Source organism: Colius striatus, chromosome 3 (assembly GCF_028858725.1).
Source record: "Colius striatus isolate bColStr4 chromosome 3, bColStr4.1.hap1, whole genome shotgun sequence".
NCBI classification, from domain to species: domain Eukaryota; kingdom Metazoa; phylum Chordata; class Aves; order Coliiformes; family Coliidae; genus Colius; species Colius striatus.
The window spans coordinates 25,499,112-25,519,421 of NC_084761.1; the positions used below are offsets into that span (position 1 = coordinate 25,499,112).

Below are 20,310 nucleotides of genomic sequence, written 5' to 3' on the forward strand. Positions count from 1 at the left end.
GTTTGGATCATTGGAAAACATCCAATCAGCTGCCTTTTCAGATGAAACTGATTCTTTTGCATGCAGTAGTCCAAATTTTTAGGTGTGAAATTAATTTTGCCTACTGTTAAATCGCACTAATGTCCATTTTTGATGAGGACACTAATTGTTTATTTTAAACAGGAGATTGTCGATCACCGACGACAGGGAGCTTCTAGTATCCAAACTGGAGAACAACGAGGAAGAAAATTTGTGAAACGTTTGGTTGATATTAGAGAACTCAATGAGCAAGCTAAAGTTATTGATGACTTAAAGTAAGTTGAGTTTTGCTTTAACATGCCCAAAGTTTGGTAATAACAAACTGCAGCTGACTTCTTTCTTCTCAGTTCTAATCATGTATCTTGAAGCATCGTAATGATCAAAAGGAAATGGTTATCTTTATTTAAAAAGTGTTGTTTTGGATTCCATTAGAATCATAGAATGGTAGGGGTTGGAAGGGACCTTTAGAGATCATGTAGTCCAACCCCCCTGCAGAAGTAGGTGCACCTAGATCAAGTCACATAGGAACATATCCAGGCGGGTCTTGAAGACCTCCAAGGGAGGAGACTCCACAACCCCTCTGGGCAGCCTGTGCCAGATATCCCTCACCTGAACAGTGAAATAGTTTTTTCTTATGTTTAAGTGGAACTTTTTGTGTTCCAGCTTCATCCCATTACCCCTTGTCCTGTTACTAGCTACTATAGAAAAGAGGGATGTCCCAACCTCCTGAAAATCCTGTAAGAAAATACTGTATATGCTAGTACTTCCTCAAATTTGTCAAGACAAATGTGTTTGTTGCTTGCATTACAATGGCTGAATGTAATTAATTTCCTACTGATTCAAAATCATAGTTGCATCTTGATTTACTATCATAGTGTTTACAAAGTATATTACTTTGTAACTGTAATAAACTTGGTCTTGTTCACTGGAATAAGAAGAAAAATATTTAAATTGTCAATTTTTCCATCTTGTAGGTGATACTTTGAAATTATATTTCATACACTGGATTTGAGAAAACCCTAAAGAAAGAATAATTTCCAATGTCATAACTTTCATCTGAACTCCTGTGAATTTTATTAATATTTTTTTTCAGTCATGGTTTATTGAGCTTGTTTGTTTTTCTTTTTCCCCTTGCCTAAGATATACTTACTTTAAATGGATCTGTCTGGGCTGAGAATAGAGAGCTTGGCAATCACGTGAGGAGACACGTTTTACTGCTTGTACTTGGATTAAAATTGCTGTCACCATTCATAGGGCAATGAACTTGGATTTTAGGTTTAATCTTTCTTCTAATACAAGCTCAAGAATCAAAATTATGTTTTGTGCCTGCCTTTTATCAATTTATGAATCATTTGGTGAACTGTGATTTTTTGAAAATAGCAGTTGCTTCACAAAGTTTTAAAAATGATTTAATGGTGTATTTTCTGCAGAGGTAATCTGCTACAGATGGCTGTCATTGGTGTGATTGGCTTTGGACTGGTACAGCAAGAGGATTTTTCTTCATCTTGATGGGGATTCTTAGGTTTACTCATTCTGTTTGTTTTTAATTAAACAACTGTCATGGGATTTGAAAGTATATAGGAAATCCTTGATCTAGTTGTTACAACTAGGACTTTTTGAAACAAGACAGTTGTATCATGAAACAAGAATAAATATTATGCAGCTGTGTCTGTCCCTGGTCATAATTAACTATGGAGAAAATGGGATAATTCTCAGGGAAAGCAACACATTATTGCAATACAGATTTTTGAAATGATGCAATTAATGCCACCTGTTCATAAAATAACTCAAGTATGATTTATCCCCAGAAAATTAGGTGCAAGTGAAGGGACTATAAATCAAGAAATTCAGCGCTACCAGCAACTGGAGTCGGTGGCTGTGAATGATATCCGCCGAGATGTCCGGAAAAAGCTCCGTAGATCCAGTATGAGGGTGAGCAGTATTAAGTTACTTCAAAAATGTGGTATCACTTGTGTTGAATATTTCATTTCTGCATGTTTAGTAAAGCAAATAAAATGTTTGTAATGGAAAAGGAAGGTTAAAAAAGTCAAATAATTCAGCAACCTCTTTGCCTTTCAGAGAGGGTGGGGAAAGGTCTTTCTCCCTTGTAATAATGGCAATGGGAAAACTGAAATTTCACAAGTGCTAAAATGTAAATAGGTTTATTTGCACACTCCCAGGAAATTTTCAGAAAATATGTGCTTGAAGATAAAATTTACTCCTCCCCTTAGCAGATATTAAAATGATTGCTGATTAGACTGATGAATGCAGATGCAGAGGCAAGTGTATTAACTGCCTGGGCAAATGATAGATACTTATGGTATTTCAGTTGGCATGGGTGCTTTCTGTAAGTGTGTTCTGTATATAAATAAGCTCTGTGTTTGCAAACTGAAGTGATGTAAAAATAAAACCCAAATTAGTGAACATAGATACTAAAAAAAAGGACAGAAACCAAGCAGTGTTGCTCATAGTCCACAAATGTGTGGCTGTTGTCTCAGACCCTGATAACAAACCTGGCAAGACATGATTTTCAGTGTGTCCTACTGCATTTGCTTCAAACGTGATTCTGTGATCAATATTAAAAGACCTTTCAAATAATAGTCTTTATCAGGTGCTGTCTTTTTAGTTCATGTTCTTCTGTTACTTTAGTGGTAGCTGGGAAGGATATCTGTTGAAGTGGTCAGTTGATTAGCTTTGGATATACTTTTCTCATCACAACAGGATATTACCAGTTCCGGCAAGTGTGAAAAGTGAACGTGTATCCAGAGTCAAGATGAAGATGTTGGTTAATAATGATAAGATGCATTTTAGCTATTATGGAGCAAAACCAACAAAAAAATCTTTCTTTATTGGCACACCTGTGCAAAATAGTGTTTTAGCTTGCCAGAGTTTTTCTCCATATTTTCAGTTACTACATTTAAATATTATTTTTGTTTTAGGCTGCTTCCTTGAAAGACAAATGGGGTCTCAGCTACAAACCCAGCTATAGCAGATCTAAGAGTATTTCAGCATCAGGAAGACCACCCCTGAAGAGAATGGACAGAGCAAGGTAAGCTTCTGGGAATTTGAGATCTATGGTATCAACCACAGTGCATGTAACAGAGAAAACATTGGACTTGGGCCCTAAGAGTCCTTTTACTACAGGCAGCAAGTGTATGCGTTGGAACTGGGTAGGAGGAGTTCATTTTGTAAGATAAGCATGATCTAAAAAGCAATTTTTAATCTTTTTTTTGAAACCTTTTTGAGAAACTTATTAGCATGTCAAATGAGAAGTTTGAACTTCCAGAAAAACTTAGGGTTTTCTACAGAGTGCTGTTTTCAAGATATACTGAAGAAACACATATAAGGAAAAATGGCATTGTGTAATCATTTTGATTTCTACACTTGATTTGCAATCATCTGCCTTAAAGTGCTGTTGCAATAAGAAGAAAGGGAGGTTATTTTTTATGTGTATGAATTATTATGTTATTGTTGAATCTCTTCACATGTATAAAGAGTACTGGTTGAATGACTGCCAAGCAAACTGTTGCTGTATAGTTATGCCTCCTAGTAAAATTTGCTTTGGTTTTAGAAAACCTGTGTTTGAGTCTATTGCTCCTGTAGATCAAGCTGAAGCATTTGAAATTTGGAATAAAAAAAGTGCTGCATGACTATACATTAAATAATAGAAGTTTTGAAAATTAAAAAGGTAGAGAGGAATGTTACAATCCTTTAGACTTCTTTCTATAACAGTGGACATTCTTAATACAAATTTCTGTTCACTTCTAGCATAAAATCAGCTTTATAAGTGCTCTAAAATGAATTGTTCAAAGTGCCCTTGAAAAGAAATCTTTCTTCTGAAGTCATTAGAGTTCTTGATAATTAAAGCAGACCAAGTGTTGAGATTCTAGATTGAAGCACTGAAGGTTCTAGTTCAAAATCTGTCAGATGAAAACCACTTTCTTTTTACCTTTTCACAAGAGAACCAGAAATTGTGTAGAAAAGATAATGGGGATTTTCTGTTGCTTCATAGGAAACAGTGAAAAAATTGAGTACTTTGGAAGTGAATGAAAAATAGCATGCATGTACTGTAAAGCCAAATAATTCATTAAAGTTGCATCAGAGAATACATAATCAGCCAACTTACTTTGTCCCATGTCATAGACAACAAATACCTTATCTGTAATTTCTGCATGTTGGCTCAGGATTGTAAAACTTGCATAGAGAAATGAACATAGATTGGCTATTGATAGACTACTGGCTAAGAAATGTCTAGCTTCTTTGTCTTTCCTCCCCACACTCCTTTTTCCTTTTCATGTACCCTTAAATGCTTCAATTATAATTTATACTTTCTTCCATAACAAAATCATAAGTACTGACTTTGCTTTTTTTATTGCCTTATATTTGTGTAGTTAAATGTTTGAATGAACAAAAAATTCTGTAGTAAAACTCAACAAGCTGTTCTATTTTTGTTTTACTTATAGCTCTCGACTAGGAGACAGTGAAGACCTCCCAGATATCCGTGTAGATGCTGCGTCTCCTGGGCCAAGAGTAACTTTCAACATACAGGATTCTGTAAGAATTACTTTGTGTACTGTATAATTATATAATGGTATCCTGGGATGTATTAGAAGGTGTGTGGGCAGTAGGTCTCCTGCTCCTCTACTCTGCCCTTTTGAGACCGCATTTGGAATCCTGTGTCCAGTTCTGGGCCCCTCAGTTCAAGAAGGACAGGGAGCTGCTGGAGAGAGTTCAGTTCAGGGCCAGAAAGATGATGGAGTGGAGCATCTTTCTTCTGATGAAAGGCTGAGGGAGCTGGGGCTCCTTAGCTTGGAGAAGAGGAGACTGAGGGGTGATCTCATTGCTTACAAACATGTAAAGGGTGGGTATCAGGAGGCTGGAGCCAGACTGTTCTCAGTGATGTCCAATGATAGGACAAGGGGCAGTGATTATAACTTGGAACATAAGAGGTTCCAAAGAAACATAAGGAAAAACTACTTCACTGTTAGGGTGATGGAACACTGGAACAGGCTGCCCAGATGGGTTGTGGAGTTTCCTTCTCTGGAGACATCCAAAACCCACCTGGATGAGTTCCTGTGTGACCTGCTCTAGGTGGTCCTGCTCTGGCAGGGGAGTTGGACTAGATGATCTTTCAAGGTCCCTTCCAACCCTTTAAGATTCGGTGATTGTGTAATTTCCTGTGCCATTTGACCACAAGTTCATGAGAGGTATACTTAGGCAGACCCAAATTACTATTTTTGTATGTGTGTTTCTGTTAGCATCTGCCTCAAATTATGGATGTGTTTTTGGAAGATAGATTTGTTTTGATAGAAGACAGATGTGTATTTTGGTTGCTTAACACAAATTAATTGAATCATTGCAGAAAATATTGAAAAATGTTACTTCATATTTTCTTAGGCTGACACTAAGAATACAGTTGTTTTAGAATTTTTATCAGAAGAGTGCAAAAAAAATGGGTTTTTTTGGTGTCAGAATATATCTAGAATTGGATATAGGTATTAGTTTTCTGTAGCCTTAAGGTACAGCCTACTGTGTATTTGAAATGGATTGTTGAATAGTTAGTTTTGGTCATTGCTATGTTTTCTCATTTTTAAAATGTTCCTATTATGTTGGTTTTGCATGGCTGAGATTATTGTAATTGTTTTAATTTATACGGATTTTTTTCATTTCTAATTAAGTTGAATAAAACAGCTTTGGGAATTGCACAACAATCCAGCTGTCCAAGGGAAGGTTATTTTCAGGTATTTGTGAGAAGAAAGAAGTATTCTTTGCCAGAGAACTAATTTATCTCACAGGCAGCTGCTTCTCAATGTTTCATCTCTTTTTCACTCAGCTAAACAGAATGTATATCAAATTTTAAAATATTAAGTTTAAAGATGTAAAGTAAACAGAACATGATTAATTGTTGATGAACTTGCCAGAGCATTTATATACCTTTATGTAGACCTCATAATTGATAGTTTTTTGTAAAATGAATTACTGGAATTTTGTTAGTGTATTTATGAAAATCGGTCAAGGATGATGCAAAGTGATGAAGCCTGGCCTTGAAGTGTGCTTCAGAAGAGCATTTTAGTGTGCGTGCCTTCATCTGTTCCATTGTGTTCAAAGCTTGGAGGCATCAACACCAGTACAAAATAATTGCTTAGTGGGAGGACGTCTTCTCACACTTCTATTTCTGTTGGAATTCCTACATTTAATTCAGAGTAAGACATTTTCAAGTAATAGGGAATAGGGATGTGCCAAAACTGAAGAACAAATGGTGGAAGTTTTAAACTGCATTGTAAAAACTGTTTAGGAAAAACAATAAAGACTTTTTTTTCTTAAACTTATCAGAAACCAAAAACCAAAGCAAACCGACACAAGCAAAGTAAACAAATAAAAAAACCAAACTTGAGATAGTAATGTACTTTTGCTTCCTTCCAGCACGCCTCACGCTCTCATTTCCGTGAGAGGTGCAAATGAAACATGGAATTGTGCTTTGCACATTTAAGTATGTTCACATTTAAAAGCTATCCTACCTTTTTGTTGTTGTTGTTTTATATAAGCCCAATTAGTGCAAGTTTTGTTGGCATAGCAAAATGCTATGAAACACTTAGAAGTACTAAATGTTGAATATTTATAAAAAAATTAAAATCTTAATGATATTATAATGCCAGTTCTTCAGCAGACTTCTAATTTGAATTTGCACATGCCTGTGTAGCTCTCTAGTGATACTGAGTAGGTAGCACTGGTGTTACACTAGCACTTCTAGATTTTTTTCACAGGCATCTGAAGAAGTTAATGTTTGAAAATGGCTTGTGTGATGCTTGTGGTGTGCTTTACCTGAGAAACAGAGGATCCCTTTTGGAAATTTGAGCTGAAGTTTGTTCCCTGTTAAGAGCACAAGAGCATGGCCCAGAACCGCAAAGCAGTGCCATACATTCTGTGTTAGCATTCTGCATGCGCACCTCGCTAATGCTGCTGGGTGCCTCACTCCTTTTTGAGGCTGATGATAATTTTTCCTGCCGTTTCTTCTTTTCTTTAAAAATATTTTAAAAATGTAAATGAAATATTTCCATTCCTTCTGATCAGAGCATGATACGTATTTGACTAAGAGATTGAGCTCAATCACTAGGCAATGGCAAATGTCTCCCCATCAAGCTTTCACTTCTTTCTTTTTCATAATTGTTCCTGCAATTTCTACACCTGCTCTCTCTGTATTATGAGGAACTTGGGAGTGAGAGTTTCTCATAGCACTCTTGCATTTTTACTTCCAGAGCTTTCTAATGCATTCTCGATGAAAACAATATCTGTGGAAATTTAATATCTTTTTATCTTTTTATAATCAGTTTCCAGAGGAGACAGAAATGGACCTTTTGTCTGTAACTATTGATGGTCCCTCCCATTACTCATCTACTAGCGAAGGCTCGTGCTCGGTATTTGGTTCACCCAAAACTCCAGTAGTCTTCTCACCCGGCATTCCCTTCCAGCCCGAAGAAGGACGCCGGGATGACAGCTTATCTTCAAGCAGTGAGGACTCTGACAAGGAGGATGACCATGAAAGAGAGAAGATGTATTTTTACAAGAAACCACCGTAAGTATTGGTCCCAAGAACAATGCAGAAATTGAGTCAATACACTTGAAGTACTGACTTCAAAGCTATAAAATCCCTTACTGAGGAAGGGCTGGATTTGCCTGAAGTATGTGTGTGGAAGGCAGGAGTGGTTATGTTCGGCAGAGGTGACTATGAGGCAAGGAAGAAATGTAATATGAAAAGAAGGCAACTGTTAGATATTTCAGGGGTTGGAACAGAATAAGGGAACTTGGAAAGTGAGTTTTTTGAGGCACAGATCAGATTTTAGTGAGATCAACTACAGATATGTCAAATACAGCATAATTTTCAGTTTTATCTAGTGATTATAGCTTCACAAAGTGCATGTAATGATGCAAGTATTTACCAATATGAAAATTATTGTATATATATTTTCTTGAGAAGATAAGAAAGGCTTACTTCTTTGAAAGAATACTTAGCAATGTGTTAATGGGAGACACATCACTGTGGTGCTGTGTATCAGATAAGGCATTTCCCAGGAAAGATTATATACTGAGTGTGGATGTAGTCTAAGAATGCCTCCTACCATCCGCTCAGGGAAATGCCATGCTAATACCTATTCCACAATTGTGCCTGTGCAGGAGTACCTCTCGCAAGAAAGCAACAGGCTTCGCTGCTGTCCACCAACTGTTCACTGAGCGCTGGCCAACAACACCTACCAACAGAAGTATGACTGGCACAACTACGGAGAGAAACATTGACTTTGAACTTGATATCAGGGTTGAAATTGATTGTGGAAAATGTGTACTGCACCCTACAATGCTTCAGCAAGAACATGATGACATTAGCTTACGACGGTAAGAAACATGTTTCTTGCTTTATGAAGAACAAGATATAAGTACTTTTTTCTGCTTTAGCTTTTAAGTCCATCTGATACTTCCATCATTTATGTTACGACCATATGCACAATAATTAATGAGTCTTAAGCACTGATCTGTTTGAAAAGCATAGATGATGTATGCCTTAGTTTGTTACCATCACTTTATTCACAGTATTTATCACTACTTCATGGCATCACCTTAAGTTGCAATTGTTATGGCCGTGTGTTGCATAGGAAATTGCATTTGTTTAGCAAAGACCAGCATATGCCTCTTTTCTGGTTGTATTTTTTAAATCATGTTTTATCTTTCATAAACAAAATGTTAGATTTTAAAGCACTCATGTAATTCTTTTTCAGCCTCCAAAGAAGTAACTTTACAGCTTCATAAACAAACATAATTCTTAAGTGTACTATAAGGAAATATATAGTGTAAGGAAGCATAATATAATAGAAGGAAGTCAGATTTACTCGAAGAAATGGGAACAAATGAGAAATACTTCTTCTTACTGAGAAATATACTTAAGAGATCTGTAACTAGAAAGCAATTTAGTTTCTGTCTTTCCAAAACACTTTCTTCTAAGAACTGATACAGAAGGAAAAAGAATCTCTTAATTTCCATGAAGACAGACTTTACAGTAGAGAAGGAAAATTGATATTTGTTTTCTGAATATCAAAGATTTTTCACAGGTCACTTTTGATAATGCAGATAACTTGACTGTAAGAGTACAGAGCATTGCAAAGTGTTCCTCTAATGATGTAATGATAATTCTGTAGATTCTACTGCTTGAAATAATCACATAACATAAATGCTGAAACCAGAGACTGCAGACAGAAAGGAAGTAGAGGTTACAGAAAGTAAAGCAGAGATGGCTTCCTTGCATAGTTGATACTACAACTTTGGGTTTTATGGCTCTAGGTTTTTTAATATTAGAACATATACTGTTATTGAGTTTTAAGCTTGTTATAATAACATGCAGTGTATTTATTTTAGGAGCTATGATCGGAGTTCTAGAAGTTTGGATCAAGAGTCTCCTTCAAAAAAGAAGAAATTTCAGACTAATTATGCATCTACTACTCACTTACTTGCTGGCAAGAAAGTGCCATCATCTCTACAGACAAAATCTAGTGATGTGGAAACGACAGTGTTTTATATTCCTGGGGTCGACGTAAAGGTAAAAGGAGTGAATAACTCCACGGGGAAGCACTTGGTCTTTCTCTCTGCTCAAGTATGATTTCAAAGCACATACAGTGGTACAGTATGTACAAAGCAAAATATTTTTTCAGTTCTTTAGAAACTGCTAAAATAGGAGTAATGATTTCTGCAACACTACACTGAAGACTGATATGTGCTTTTACCTTCGTTTTCTTGATGAGGGAGAACCCAGAAATTTTTAGGTACTATCAAAACCAGAACTATGTGAAATGATGCTCCATAACAAACAGCATACATGATATTACATAGTGAAAAGAAGTCAGTTCTGGTAATATTCTGGGGTCTAAGATTAGATATTTGTTTGGAATATTTTCTTCTCTGACAAGTAATTTGTATTGTATGCCCTTTTTGAGTAAAGGAAGGTCTATTGTAATTCATGGGAAGGGCAGCTTAATAGTTGGCCCACTACCACTTAAAGCTCTTACTGTGTCTTTAGTGTTACTTGTTACAGCAGTCAGAGTCTTGGTATAAAACCTGGTTTTTGGTTTTTTTTTTCAAGACAGTGCTCTCTCAAAAACAGTCAAACTTTGTGCACCCATGTTTCTATATCCTAGTAAGAAAGAGACTCAAAAGATTTGAAATCCTGTGGAGTAAGAACAGGAAAAATAGGCCACTGCTGCATGGAAACTTCATGCAGTTCAGAAGAGCCAGTGCCATAAATCAAATACTTTTCGCTTGAAACAGCCTTGCTTTTCTACTCTGTCCATGTGGAAAGCCTGTGGGTGTCCATATTCCAGTGTCTTTGGGGATAACAGTTACACATCAGATCCTGCCTGTTGCTTTTATTCAAATTTAGAAATAACTAAACATCTTCTGCATCTTTTGATATAATGCATGTTTTCATTGATAGTGTATTACGCTCATGCAGGTGACGTGAATTCTTGGACTATTTTACTATTTTTAGTGCAACTTTTTGTATGCTGGTGTTTACTAGTGGAATAGTTCCACCATGCAGTAAGACCAAGAAGGCAATGTGAATAGAAGCAAATATTTGGTGGCATGTGACGTGTATGACATAACAGAGTGGAGGAACAAGCTTTAGGAATTGTTTCTTAATAGGTCATTTCTTCTGTTTCTCTGCCTTTCCTTGATGATTTTTTTAATCTAATTTATCTATTTTTTATACAAAGATTTCAGCTCTTTATGTGCACCAGCTAATCTGTAGAACATAAATTGGAATGTCATCTATCTTGGACAAAAAAAAGAGCTTTGAACAGGAGTGACACCAAACTTCTGTATAGAAATTGAGCTACTTGTATGAAATGAATTCATTTTTCTTTGCTTTCCAGTTGCACTACAACTCAAAGACTTTAAAGACTGAATCACCAAATACTTCTCGAGGATCCTCTCTGCCAAGAACGCTTTCCAAAGAGTCCAAGCTGTATGGTATGAAAGATACTGCCACATCTCCTCCTTTACCTAGCACTATCCACAGCAAGACTAACACCTTACTTCCTCCCCAACCCCCACCCATCCCATCAGGTACTTATAGACAACAACCTTCTAAAAATATCATGGATATAGGTCTTTCCTTCATGTAATCTACTAGCTTTAGATCTGTCTGCACATTGTCTGAACCACTGTATTTATCCACTCTTAACTTCAGCTGCAGAAACCTGATCCCAGATGCCCAAATGCAGTTCACAAAGCTGCATTTTTAGAAATCTCTTGCCAAATTTGTCTAAGGAATATTTTTGTCATGGTCACCATATCCCAGTTGTAGGCTGTCACTGCCTTCTCCCTGTTTTCGTTTGAGAAAATAATGCTTATTACCAGAAAGCTTAAGTGACTGTGTAAAAAGGGAATGCTGACTGGTTTACTATTCATAATCCAAGAAAAAAAAAAGAAAAGAAAATCGGATGAAACGTTGCTTCCATACATTACACTATTCAAAGAATACTTTCAGCTTTCAAGTGCCTTCTGCCGCACAAATAAAGCGTAAATTGTTGCTTTCTGGAACTGTGTTTTTCTTGTAGTACTGAAGCAGCTGCTTAGACATATTTATATAATCAAATATGAGACTAGTGTCCTCAACTGTGGCAGGCCCTTAAATAACCATGATTTGAAGTTCTGATGCTTAAAGTTTTATTTACTCCTTAATGATTCCTGTTTTCAAGCAGGAGTCCGTTATTCCATCATGTCAGATCTAGAAGCATGTAGATTGCACCTCCAACTTCCAAGACAGTCACTCTTCTCTCTTTTGGCATTCGAGTATCACTAAAACAAAGCCTAGGTTTTGTTAAAAATGTGATAAGCAGGCAAAATTAACAACTGAAAAAGTTAAGTGGGTTTTTCTTGGGTAGTTTTGTTTGTTTTTAAAACCAGTGGAGATGCTGGGAGAGAGCAGTGAAATGGGAGCACCTGAAATTATCCATGCTATTGAACCATTACCTGTTAGTACTTTGTGTCCATCCTCTCTATGATTACTGAATGTTGTGTAATATTGGCTTATACTACTTCAATTTTGTTTTGTATTTTCCCATCCTCTTTCCAATCTTTGCCTTTTCATTTTTACCATGTCATGATTAGTTACTGAATCTCGGGTTTATGTCTAAGCTTTACATTTGCTGTTGGCTTAACGGAAATGGTACTTGTATGATAATACCAATGTCTCCCAAAACTAGATTGCAAGTAGTCTATTTCTTTATGCATTGTATTTTTATAAATATTTATGAGTTCTGAATTGTTTTGAAGCACATTTATTATTGTTTATATTACCGTTCCAATGTTAACTTTTCTTCTGTAATGGAAACCACTATGTCTTATTGTCTTTGGTCTCCAGGAAGACCAGGATAGGAAAATCTAGTCAGAGACACCAGACATGCTAGTTTTCGTAGAATGAAAATTCAGTGGTTCTGTTTGCATTTTTGAGCTCTGGTTTAGTTGTTTATTTAATGTTTATCTTTTTCTCAGAGAATTTAAAATCAGCATCTTCTTTTATCTCCATTCTAATAGCTGTATTTTGTAGAGACGGTAATGGAGCTGGTATCTTCTGTGCATAGTTACATTTTGGTGAACGTGGACCCAAGTGGTAGCCTCTTCCACAGATTTACAAGGCAACAATCTCTTCATTAGCTTATACTCTGGCAAGCTCCAAACTTTTAGAAATGCTGGTTTAGAATCTTTAGTTATTCTTTATATAAGTAGAATAAGTTTTGCCATTTACAGTTTTAATTTTTTGACCTATTTTCTCAGTTGATACTGCTGTTCTCCTTGGGCCTATGTAATTTTTCTAATTCCACTTTAATTTGCAGTCAGCTGTGGTTACTTTGCACTGTATATTTGGAGAAGATCTGTGCATGTCTGATTTCAGTGCTATGAAAATATGACACTTATGACAATGACATAAGTGTGCTTGGTCAAGGACAAAACCAATGCAACTGCAGCTAAGCAAGACAGACTAATGGTTGGTTTTGCACAGTTTTTTTAGTGAAAACTTTGTGCTTACTGTTTTCTAACTGATCCAATTTATGCCTTTTCAGATGATGATACAGAAAATTAGAGGAAACAGCTGTTATTTCTGAAGTATCTTTTGATGTTTCTCTTTTACTGTTTAGTGGTGTTACATTAGACAAATAAATCATTTAAATGTTGCAGCCAAAGGGAAAGGAAGTGGCGGAGTGAAAACTGCTAAACTTTATGCGTGGGTTGCACTCCAGTCATTGCCAGAGGAAATGGTGATTAGCCCATGCTTACTGGACTTTCTAGAGAAAGCTCTTGAAACCATTCCAATTACACCCATTGAAAGGAATTACACAGGTAAGCTGCATGTTTGTATTTTAGTACTGTTTATTTTTTGTCTTCTGATGGCATTGATCTACTCCTTCCTTTTAAATTCCCTGTTCTAATGAGTTCTTGTATTTGTTAAAAGCTGTTAGTTCACAGGATGAAGATATGGGACAATTCGATATCCAAGATCCCTTAGAAGAGTCCACGACATCTTTAGTATCGTCCTCAACATCATCATATTCATCTTTCCCTGTAGATGTGGTAGTTTATGTTCGGGTTCAGGTGAGATTTTAACTGAACAGTCACTATAGTGATTTGGCACAGTCTGTGAGATGATCCATGTTTCTAAGTTTGCTTTTGAAAAACATTACAATATTTTCAAATGTCCTTTCCAAGATGTTAATGTTTAGTGGAAAGATAAAACAGGACTTGTTTCAGCAGAAGTTCTAGCCTGTTTTAGTCCTATGAAGACCAAAGAAAGCAGCTTTCTCCAGAAGTCACGAAAGTTCTGAGTATATTTAATTGTACTTCTTTCTTGTCTCTTTTTTTTATTTTATTTTTTAAAACTTTTATAGGTACCATTACAAAACAGAAATAATTAAGAGTTTCTCCGTTTATACAGAAAATGTTGTAGTGTACAGTTATTATCTACAAGACATTATTCACAGTCCTTAATATTTGATGTGTCTGGGCTTTTTATATGTTTAAGAGGGAAAAATGCTACTGCAGAGGGATTCAGAGCACTTGAGCTTAATCTTAATGTTGCCATTATATTTTTACACTTTGCTCAAATATTTTTTCCCAGTAAAAATTTGATTATGTTTATAAATTGAACAACTTATTTTGCTAAATGTTTGCTGGATTTTTTTAATGCCTGTGAAAATTAACCACAATGGGACTGTAGCTTCTCTCAGTTTTACCTGCAAATTCTTCTGGCCAAGAGTGTCTTCAGGGGAGCTGAGGCTTTCAGCATTAGCTCAAGTGATTCTTGCATGAGATAAGGTATGATTGACTTGGAGAGGATGAAGAGAAGAGAACCTGCATGTCCTCTGCTGCATCCAGGCTTCCTATGTTTGTTTTCCAAAAACTGGTACAAATAGCAAACCTGGACCTAGAGGGATTCCCTGAAATTCATGTATCTGTATAAAATTTTATACAGTTATCTTATTAATTATAAAAGCAGTCTGAAAAAGCTGTAATTTAGATTAAAAAAAAAAATACATAGCACTTTTTAGAAGCCAAAATTGGGGTGTTTATAGTATTTCATATTTCCTCATTGAATGCTTGATATTCTTTCTGTCTTTCAGCCCTCCCAAATCAAATTCAGTTGCTTGCCAGTATCAAGAGTGGAATGTATGCTGAAGTTGCCTTCCCTGGATCTTGTTTTCTCTTCAAACCGAGGTGAACTGGAAACATTAGGCACAACGTACCCATCAGAAAATGCATCACCTGGTGGTAATACTTCACAGAGTGGCTCAAAGAATTCATTTAGTAAATCTGGAGCACCAGGTAACATGTAAAAGAATGTTTATGTTATATACAGCTTGTAGCATAAATAAATACAATGGTCTGTTGTCTCAAGTTAGAAGACAAGCTTTTACACACCTTAAGGATATTTATGTATTAGTGAATTCAGTAGGATCTCTTCATGTTGTGTCAGTTTCCCAAAAATACTTGCACAGGTATAGTGTATTGGAGTTTTCCTACATTGGTTAAGCAAGTTCAATTATCTCTTTCAGAGGTCTAGTATCAATACATAGAATATTTAAGCTACATTGCTGCTACACAGACATAATTTGATGTGCATTTGATCTGTTTAATATGGCTGTTAACAGTATTTTTTCATGTTTGAAAATGCTTTTGTATTAAAACCAAATTTTGCTAAAAAAAAAAACCCCCATTGACTTCAGGTTCCTCACCTGGACTGGGCAGCCCTCTTGGCAGAACACGGCACAGCAGCAGTCAGTCAGATTTGACGACTTCTAGTAGCAGCTCTTCAGGACTGAGCTTTACTGCCTGCATGTCTGACTTTTCCCTTTACGTGTTCCATCCCTATGGAGCTGGAAAACAAAAATCTGCTGTTACTGTTCTAACCCCTGGATCAGGAGCCTTAGGTACAGAATAAGTTTTTGTTTGCTTATTCAAGTTTTGGCATGATTTTCTGAACTGGAGACTTGAAAAGGTCACAGAAGATTAACCTTTTTCCTTTCTATTTCTAGGTAATGTGGATGAGGAGCCAACGTCAGTCACTGGCCGGAAGGATTCTTTGAGCATTAACCTTGAGTTTGTGAAAGTCAGCCTGTCACGAATAAGGCGCTCAGGAGGTTCCTCCTTTTTTGAGAGTCAGTCTGCAAGCAAAGCTACTAGCAAAATAGATACTACATTGATAAACATATCTGGTAAATGCTTATTTCATTTTCATCTTACCTGTTCAGGTAATTAGAGAACTGCTATTACAGTGATAGACTTCACTGTCAGGAGCTTTTGTAGATATGAGAGACATCTATTTGTAGTGCATAATAAAATTTTTGCTCTTCTTGATTGAAGTAAGGACTAAAACATAACATTTCAATGGTACTTAGAGTACCTAGTTGCAGATGCATCTTTTTAGCCTCCTGATTCATTTAATATAACTAAACAGACTTACTCAAACACATCTCTTGACATTAGTCCATGTGACCTAATGTGACTCTTGAATATTTTGAGATTGTACTGACTGTGGCTAGGATGGAGTTAACTTTGTTCATAGCTGCCCACATATGGGACTGTCCTTTGAATTTGAGGCTGAACCAGTATTAATAACACACCATTGCTTTGGCTTTTGCTGAACATACCTGCACAGAGTTGAAGGCTTCTCTCTTTCTCAATCTGCCCAGGAGAGAACACAACTAGGACAGATGACCCAAATTGATCAAGTGTATTCCATAGCATGTGACGTTCTGCTCAGTAATTAAAGCTCAGGAAAAAAGAGAAAGAAGGGGGAAAATTGGTGGTTATGACATTTGTCTTCCTAGGCAGCTGTTAGATGCGCTGAGGGTCCTGCTTTCCAGAAAATAAATAAATATCTGCCTGTCAGCAGAGAGCAGTGAATAATATCTTTTCTTCACTTGCATGTACAGCTTATGCTTTCCTTGTTTAAACTGTTACTACTTCAATCCACAAGTATCTTTGCCTTTCTTCTGTTTTCTTCCTCTCTCGTAGGAGAGTGGAATGAGTGAGAAGCTTGATGGGCATTTGACTGTTAGCTGGGACCAACCCACAGAAGAGATTTTTTTGTGTTTGGTCAGCTTTAAGTTACATGTCATTTTAGTTGTATTGCACAAATTTCTGTGAGCTATGTTCACAAGGAAGTTATTTCAAGTCATTAATTAGTAGTAATCTTAGTATATCAACTTTATTATTTGATCTTAGAATACAAAAGGGGGTGATTATTTTCTGCCTTATGGCACAATGTATATTTTTCTCCAGATATGAAATCCCATAATATAAATCAGCTTTGTACCTGGGAGATTAGAGTCTTTGAATAGTACCTGTTCTCACTTACTGTCTCTGTCCCAGCTGAAACCAGGACAGTAACATAATTTGTTCCAAAGACAAATTCAGTTTCTTGCTTAGCTTTTAAATATAGAAATATTTTCTATGCCATTTGATCTTGTTTCTTGCCCCAAAAAAATCCTCCTCGTGAAATATTTCATTTATTCCTCACTGTCATGAATCATTACAGTTAAAATAGTGGGTTTGAAATCCTCAAACTCTACGCTTTTTCACTTTGGTGTAGCCATTTTGAATCTGTTTCACTGCTGCAATGTTAATCCAAAAATCTATGTTTCTCAGAACAATCAGCTGAAGGGATTAGAAATGGCAACACGTTGGAAAAACTGTTTTTTCATTGCAGCAGAGACTATACTGCTAGGTAAAGAAGTATTTGACTATATTGAAGACTTATCAATTGGATTTGGTTACCAAAACCTATTAACAACTAAGAGTTTACATTTGTGTGTACATACTTTTTCAGCTGTCTGTGATATAGGATCTGCTTCTTTTAAATACGATATGCGCCGCCTGAGTGAGATTCTAGCCTTTCCAAGGGCTTGGTACAGGAGAAGCATTGCTAGAAGGCTCTTCCTAGGTGATCAAACAATAAATCTGCCAGGTAAGACACTGCTTCTTATAATAAAACACTTTTTTATACAAGGGGTTATAGTAGGAATTTTATAAACATCCATTATCTGTGTATCATTACAGATGTGACTACATATAAAGGTATTATAATGTACTCTATATGCAGTCACTCCAGTTAAAGTTTAATAGGAAAGCCTAAAAGGAAGAAATGGAACATTTCTGAAGTAAACAGAATGATTTAAAGAGCTTACATTAGAGGAGACAGTAGAAAACCTTTAGTTATGATAAATGAAATAATTTTGACACTCTCAAAATACCTCTTAGTATACAAGTGGATATTGTTAAACAAAAATGAAATAATTTTTCTGCCTTTCATGTGCTGCTTTTTTTTTCTAGTAGCATCGGGTCCTGGAACACCAGATTCGATTGAGGGGGTAAGCCAGCACCTTTCTCCTGAATCATCCCGGAAAGCGTACTGTAGGACATGGGAGCAGCCCTGCCAATCTACTTCATTTACACACATGGCACAGTCACCTAATGTTTTTAGTGAACATAATGCAAACAGCAGTATGTCACCTGGGACAGCATCCCACAGCTTAAAATCTCCAGCTGTTACAAGATCCAGGAGTGTGTCTGACTCTTCAGTACCTCAGAGAGGTTAGTAGACAATTTCTTCAGTATTTTGAAGTACTTCCACCAGTTGTATGAAAGAGTGTCATTACTGAGTGTAGAAAGCAACCATAAAATATTATTTTCCACTGTGCCTGGGAGTAGCGAGTCAACGACTTAGACAAGGGAAAAGATCTGAAATAGATGAATCAAAGTGTAGTTTGTTAGCATACCTTCTGTAAAATTGCTGTTTCTTTTACTAGAGCAAGAGTTGTTTAACCTAAGATTAGATTAATTCTCCAGCTTAATTTGATTGCATTGTCATCTTCTTGGCTCTCTTTTCTCATCCAAGCAATTACCACCCTCCTAGCAGATGGTCAATGTCACAGCTCACAGTTGAGCTCACTGATTTGATTTCATCTGAGACTTTGAGCTCATGCTAAGAAGTCTAAGTAAGAGTACACTTTTATTTTCTTTCACTACACGTTTGTGTATTGTAACTTATAGCAATATATCACTGACTGCATGGAATATCTATAGAGTTAGACATGGATAGGAGATTTAGAATTACAGTGCTTACTTTAGCCTAGGAATATTATCTGTGAGAGAAAAAAAGACAGGTATTGTGTTCAAGGTATTTGGAATGCAAGCAAGATGTTACATGTTAACAGTTTTTAGGAGAAGACACAGTTGGTGAAGGATTTGTGGCTGGTAGAGTGGCTTGATAGGAAATGCAATTTTGTACAGACTTAAAGAGTATTGCCAGCATTTTTGTGAGAAGAGCAAGGAAAACCCTAATACTTGAAAATTCTGGTTTGACGGTGCAAAAAACTGCTACCTGAATATTGAAATATTAAGAATTAATTTTCTAATACACTGGAATTTTTAAACAATGAAATAATTTAAAGTATACTCTTGCATGACAGACTGCAAATTAAAAATAATTTCTGTTAAATATATTAGTAAAAATAAATTGTAAAATAAATGTGTAAAATGAGTCAATGTGTATGTCAGCTAAAACAATACATATTGCAAATCCTCTAATTCTCACTTATCTTCACTGGTAAGGAGTGATGCTCTTTAAATATGGTGTTAGTCTTTCCTTTTGGAACATGTGCCATTAATATATTCTGCCATTTTTGCCTAGCATGTGGGACAAATAATTTACACTTGTGTCTACTTTTTTGTTTAGATACTCTATCAAAAACATCAACTCCATTTAATAAATCAAGTAAAGCTGGAAGCCAGCAAGGAACACCATGGGAAACACTGGTTGTATTTGCGATGAACCTAAAACAATTAAATGTTCAAATGAATATGAGCAATGTAATGGGCAATACTACGTAAGTATAAAACAAGGTCAAGTGTGTTTTAACAGACAGTGTTGTTTTGCGGAAAAAAAACCAACCCAAAAACACTTTCCCCACAGACTGATACCAGGCTGTTGTAGTTGTATATTAGCTTTAAAATGGTAACTTTTTCAGTTTTGAACTCTGAAGCCCCTCATAAATAATGGCAAATGCTTAATTTTGAAGTCACATATGCCTAAACCGTATTATTTACTGCCTTACAGTAAATAATTTGCTGTCTCTTTTTTGACAGCGTGGAAAACTGTTGTCTGCTCTCACCTCTGTTCTAGGTGGACCACCAGTGGTTTGAAAAGCCAGGGTCGTCTATCTGTGGGTAGTAGCAGAGATCGGGAAATTAGCATGTCTGTTGGCTTGGGAAGATCACAGTTGGACTCCAGGGGAGGTGTTGTTGGCGGTACCATAGATGTTAATACCCTGGAGATGGTGGGTAAGTTGCAAACTGCCTGGTATTAGTATATACTCCAGACAAGAAATGTGAAAAACCAAAGAATATACACAGGACTTGACTTTGTGAACCTGCTAGTTTATTAAAACTTTGGATTCTAGCTTGTGCATTCTGATTATGAAATACACTTTGAATTGAAGGGATACCCTTTGATCTCAGTCTGATTCAGTCTCAGGGTTGCTCTGAAATTACACTATATAGTTGTGCAACCCTCCAGTTCCCTTCAGCTGTCTGGGCAGATGGCAACTGAAAAATTTGATAACATTTCATCTCCTCCTAAAATTTCACAAGTGCTTACAGTCTGGGAAATGCAAAACCGCCACTGGAAACAGGCTGGATGTCCTGAGATCTCCTCGTGCATCTGGAAAAAAACAGCGCTTTCTTGGTCACTCT

General features: G+C 36.3%; 1 protein-coding gene across 11 annotated transcripts in view; it reads left to right on the forward strand.

Moving 5' to 3' along the window:
* Nucleotides 1–20,310, forward strand: part of BLTP1 (bridge-like lipid transfer protein family member 1) — a 117,771-nt gene that overhangs the window by 89,260 nt on the left and 8,201 nt on the right. For 5 of the 11 annotated variants that reach the window (XM_061994110.1, XM_061994112.1, XM_061994115.1 and 2 more), the window contains 18 exons: nt 163–293; nt 1,827–1,950; nt 2,958–3,067; nt 4,482–4,572; nt 5,697–5,759; nt 7,347–7,591; nt 8,191–8,406; nt 9,421–9,601; nt 10,932–11,124; nt 13,240–13,401; nt 13,514–13,653; nt 14,679–14,880; nt 15,282–15,485; nt 15,591–15,770; nt 17,387–17,524; nt 17,890–18,150; nt 19,295–19,445; nt 19,742–19,899. In XM_061994110.1, coding sequence (XP_061850094.1) covers nt 163–293; nt 1,827–1,950; nt 2,958–3,067; nt 4,482–4,572; nt 5,697–5,759; nt 7,347–7,591; nt 8,191–8,406; nt 9,421–9,601; nt 10,932–11,124; nt 13,240–13,401; nt 13,514–13,653; nt 14,679–14,880; nt 15,282–15,485; nt 15,591–15,770; nt 17,387–17,524; nt 17,890–18,150; nt 19,295–19,445; nt 19,742–19,899 — 2,950 coding nt within the window. The remainder of the gene's footprint in view (nt 1–162; nt 294–1,826; nt 1,951–2,957; nt 3,068–4,481; nt 4,573–5,696; nt 5,760–7,346; nt 7,592–8,190; nt 8,407–9,420; nt 9,602–10,931; nt 11,125–13,239; nt 13,402–13,513; nt 13,654–14,678; nt 14,881–15,281; nt 15,486–15,590; nt 15,771–17,386; nt 17,525–17,889; nt 18,151–19,294; nt 19,446–19,741; nt 19,900–20,310) is intronic. The other 6 variants (XM_061994111.1, XM_061994120.1, XM_061994117.1 and 3 more) reach the window with 5 other exon arrangements.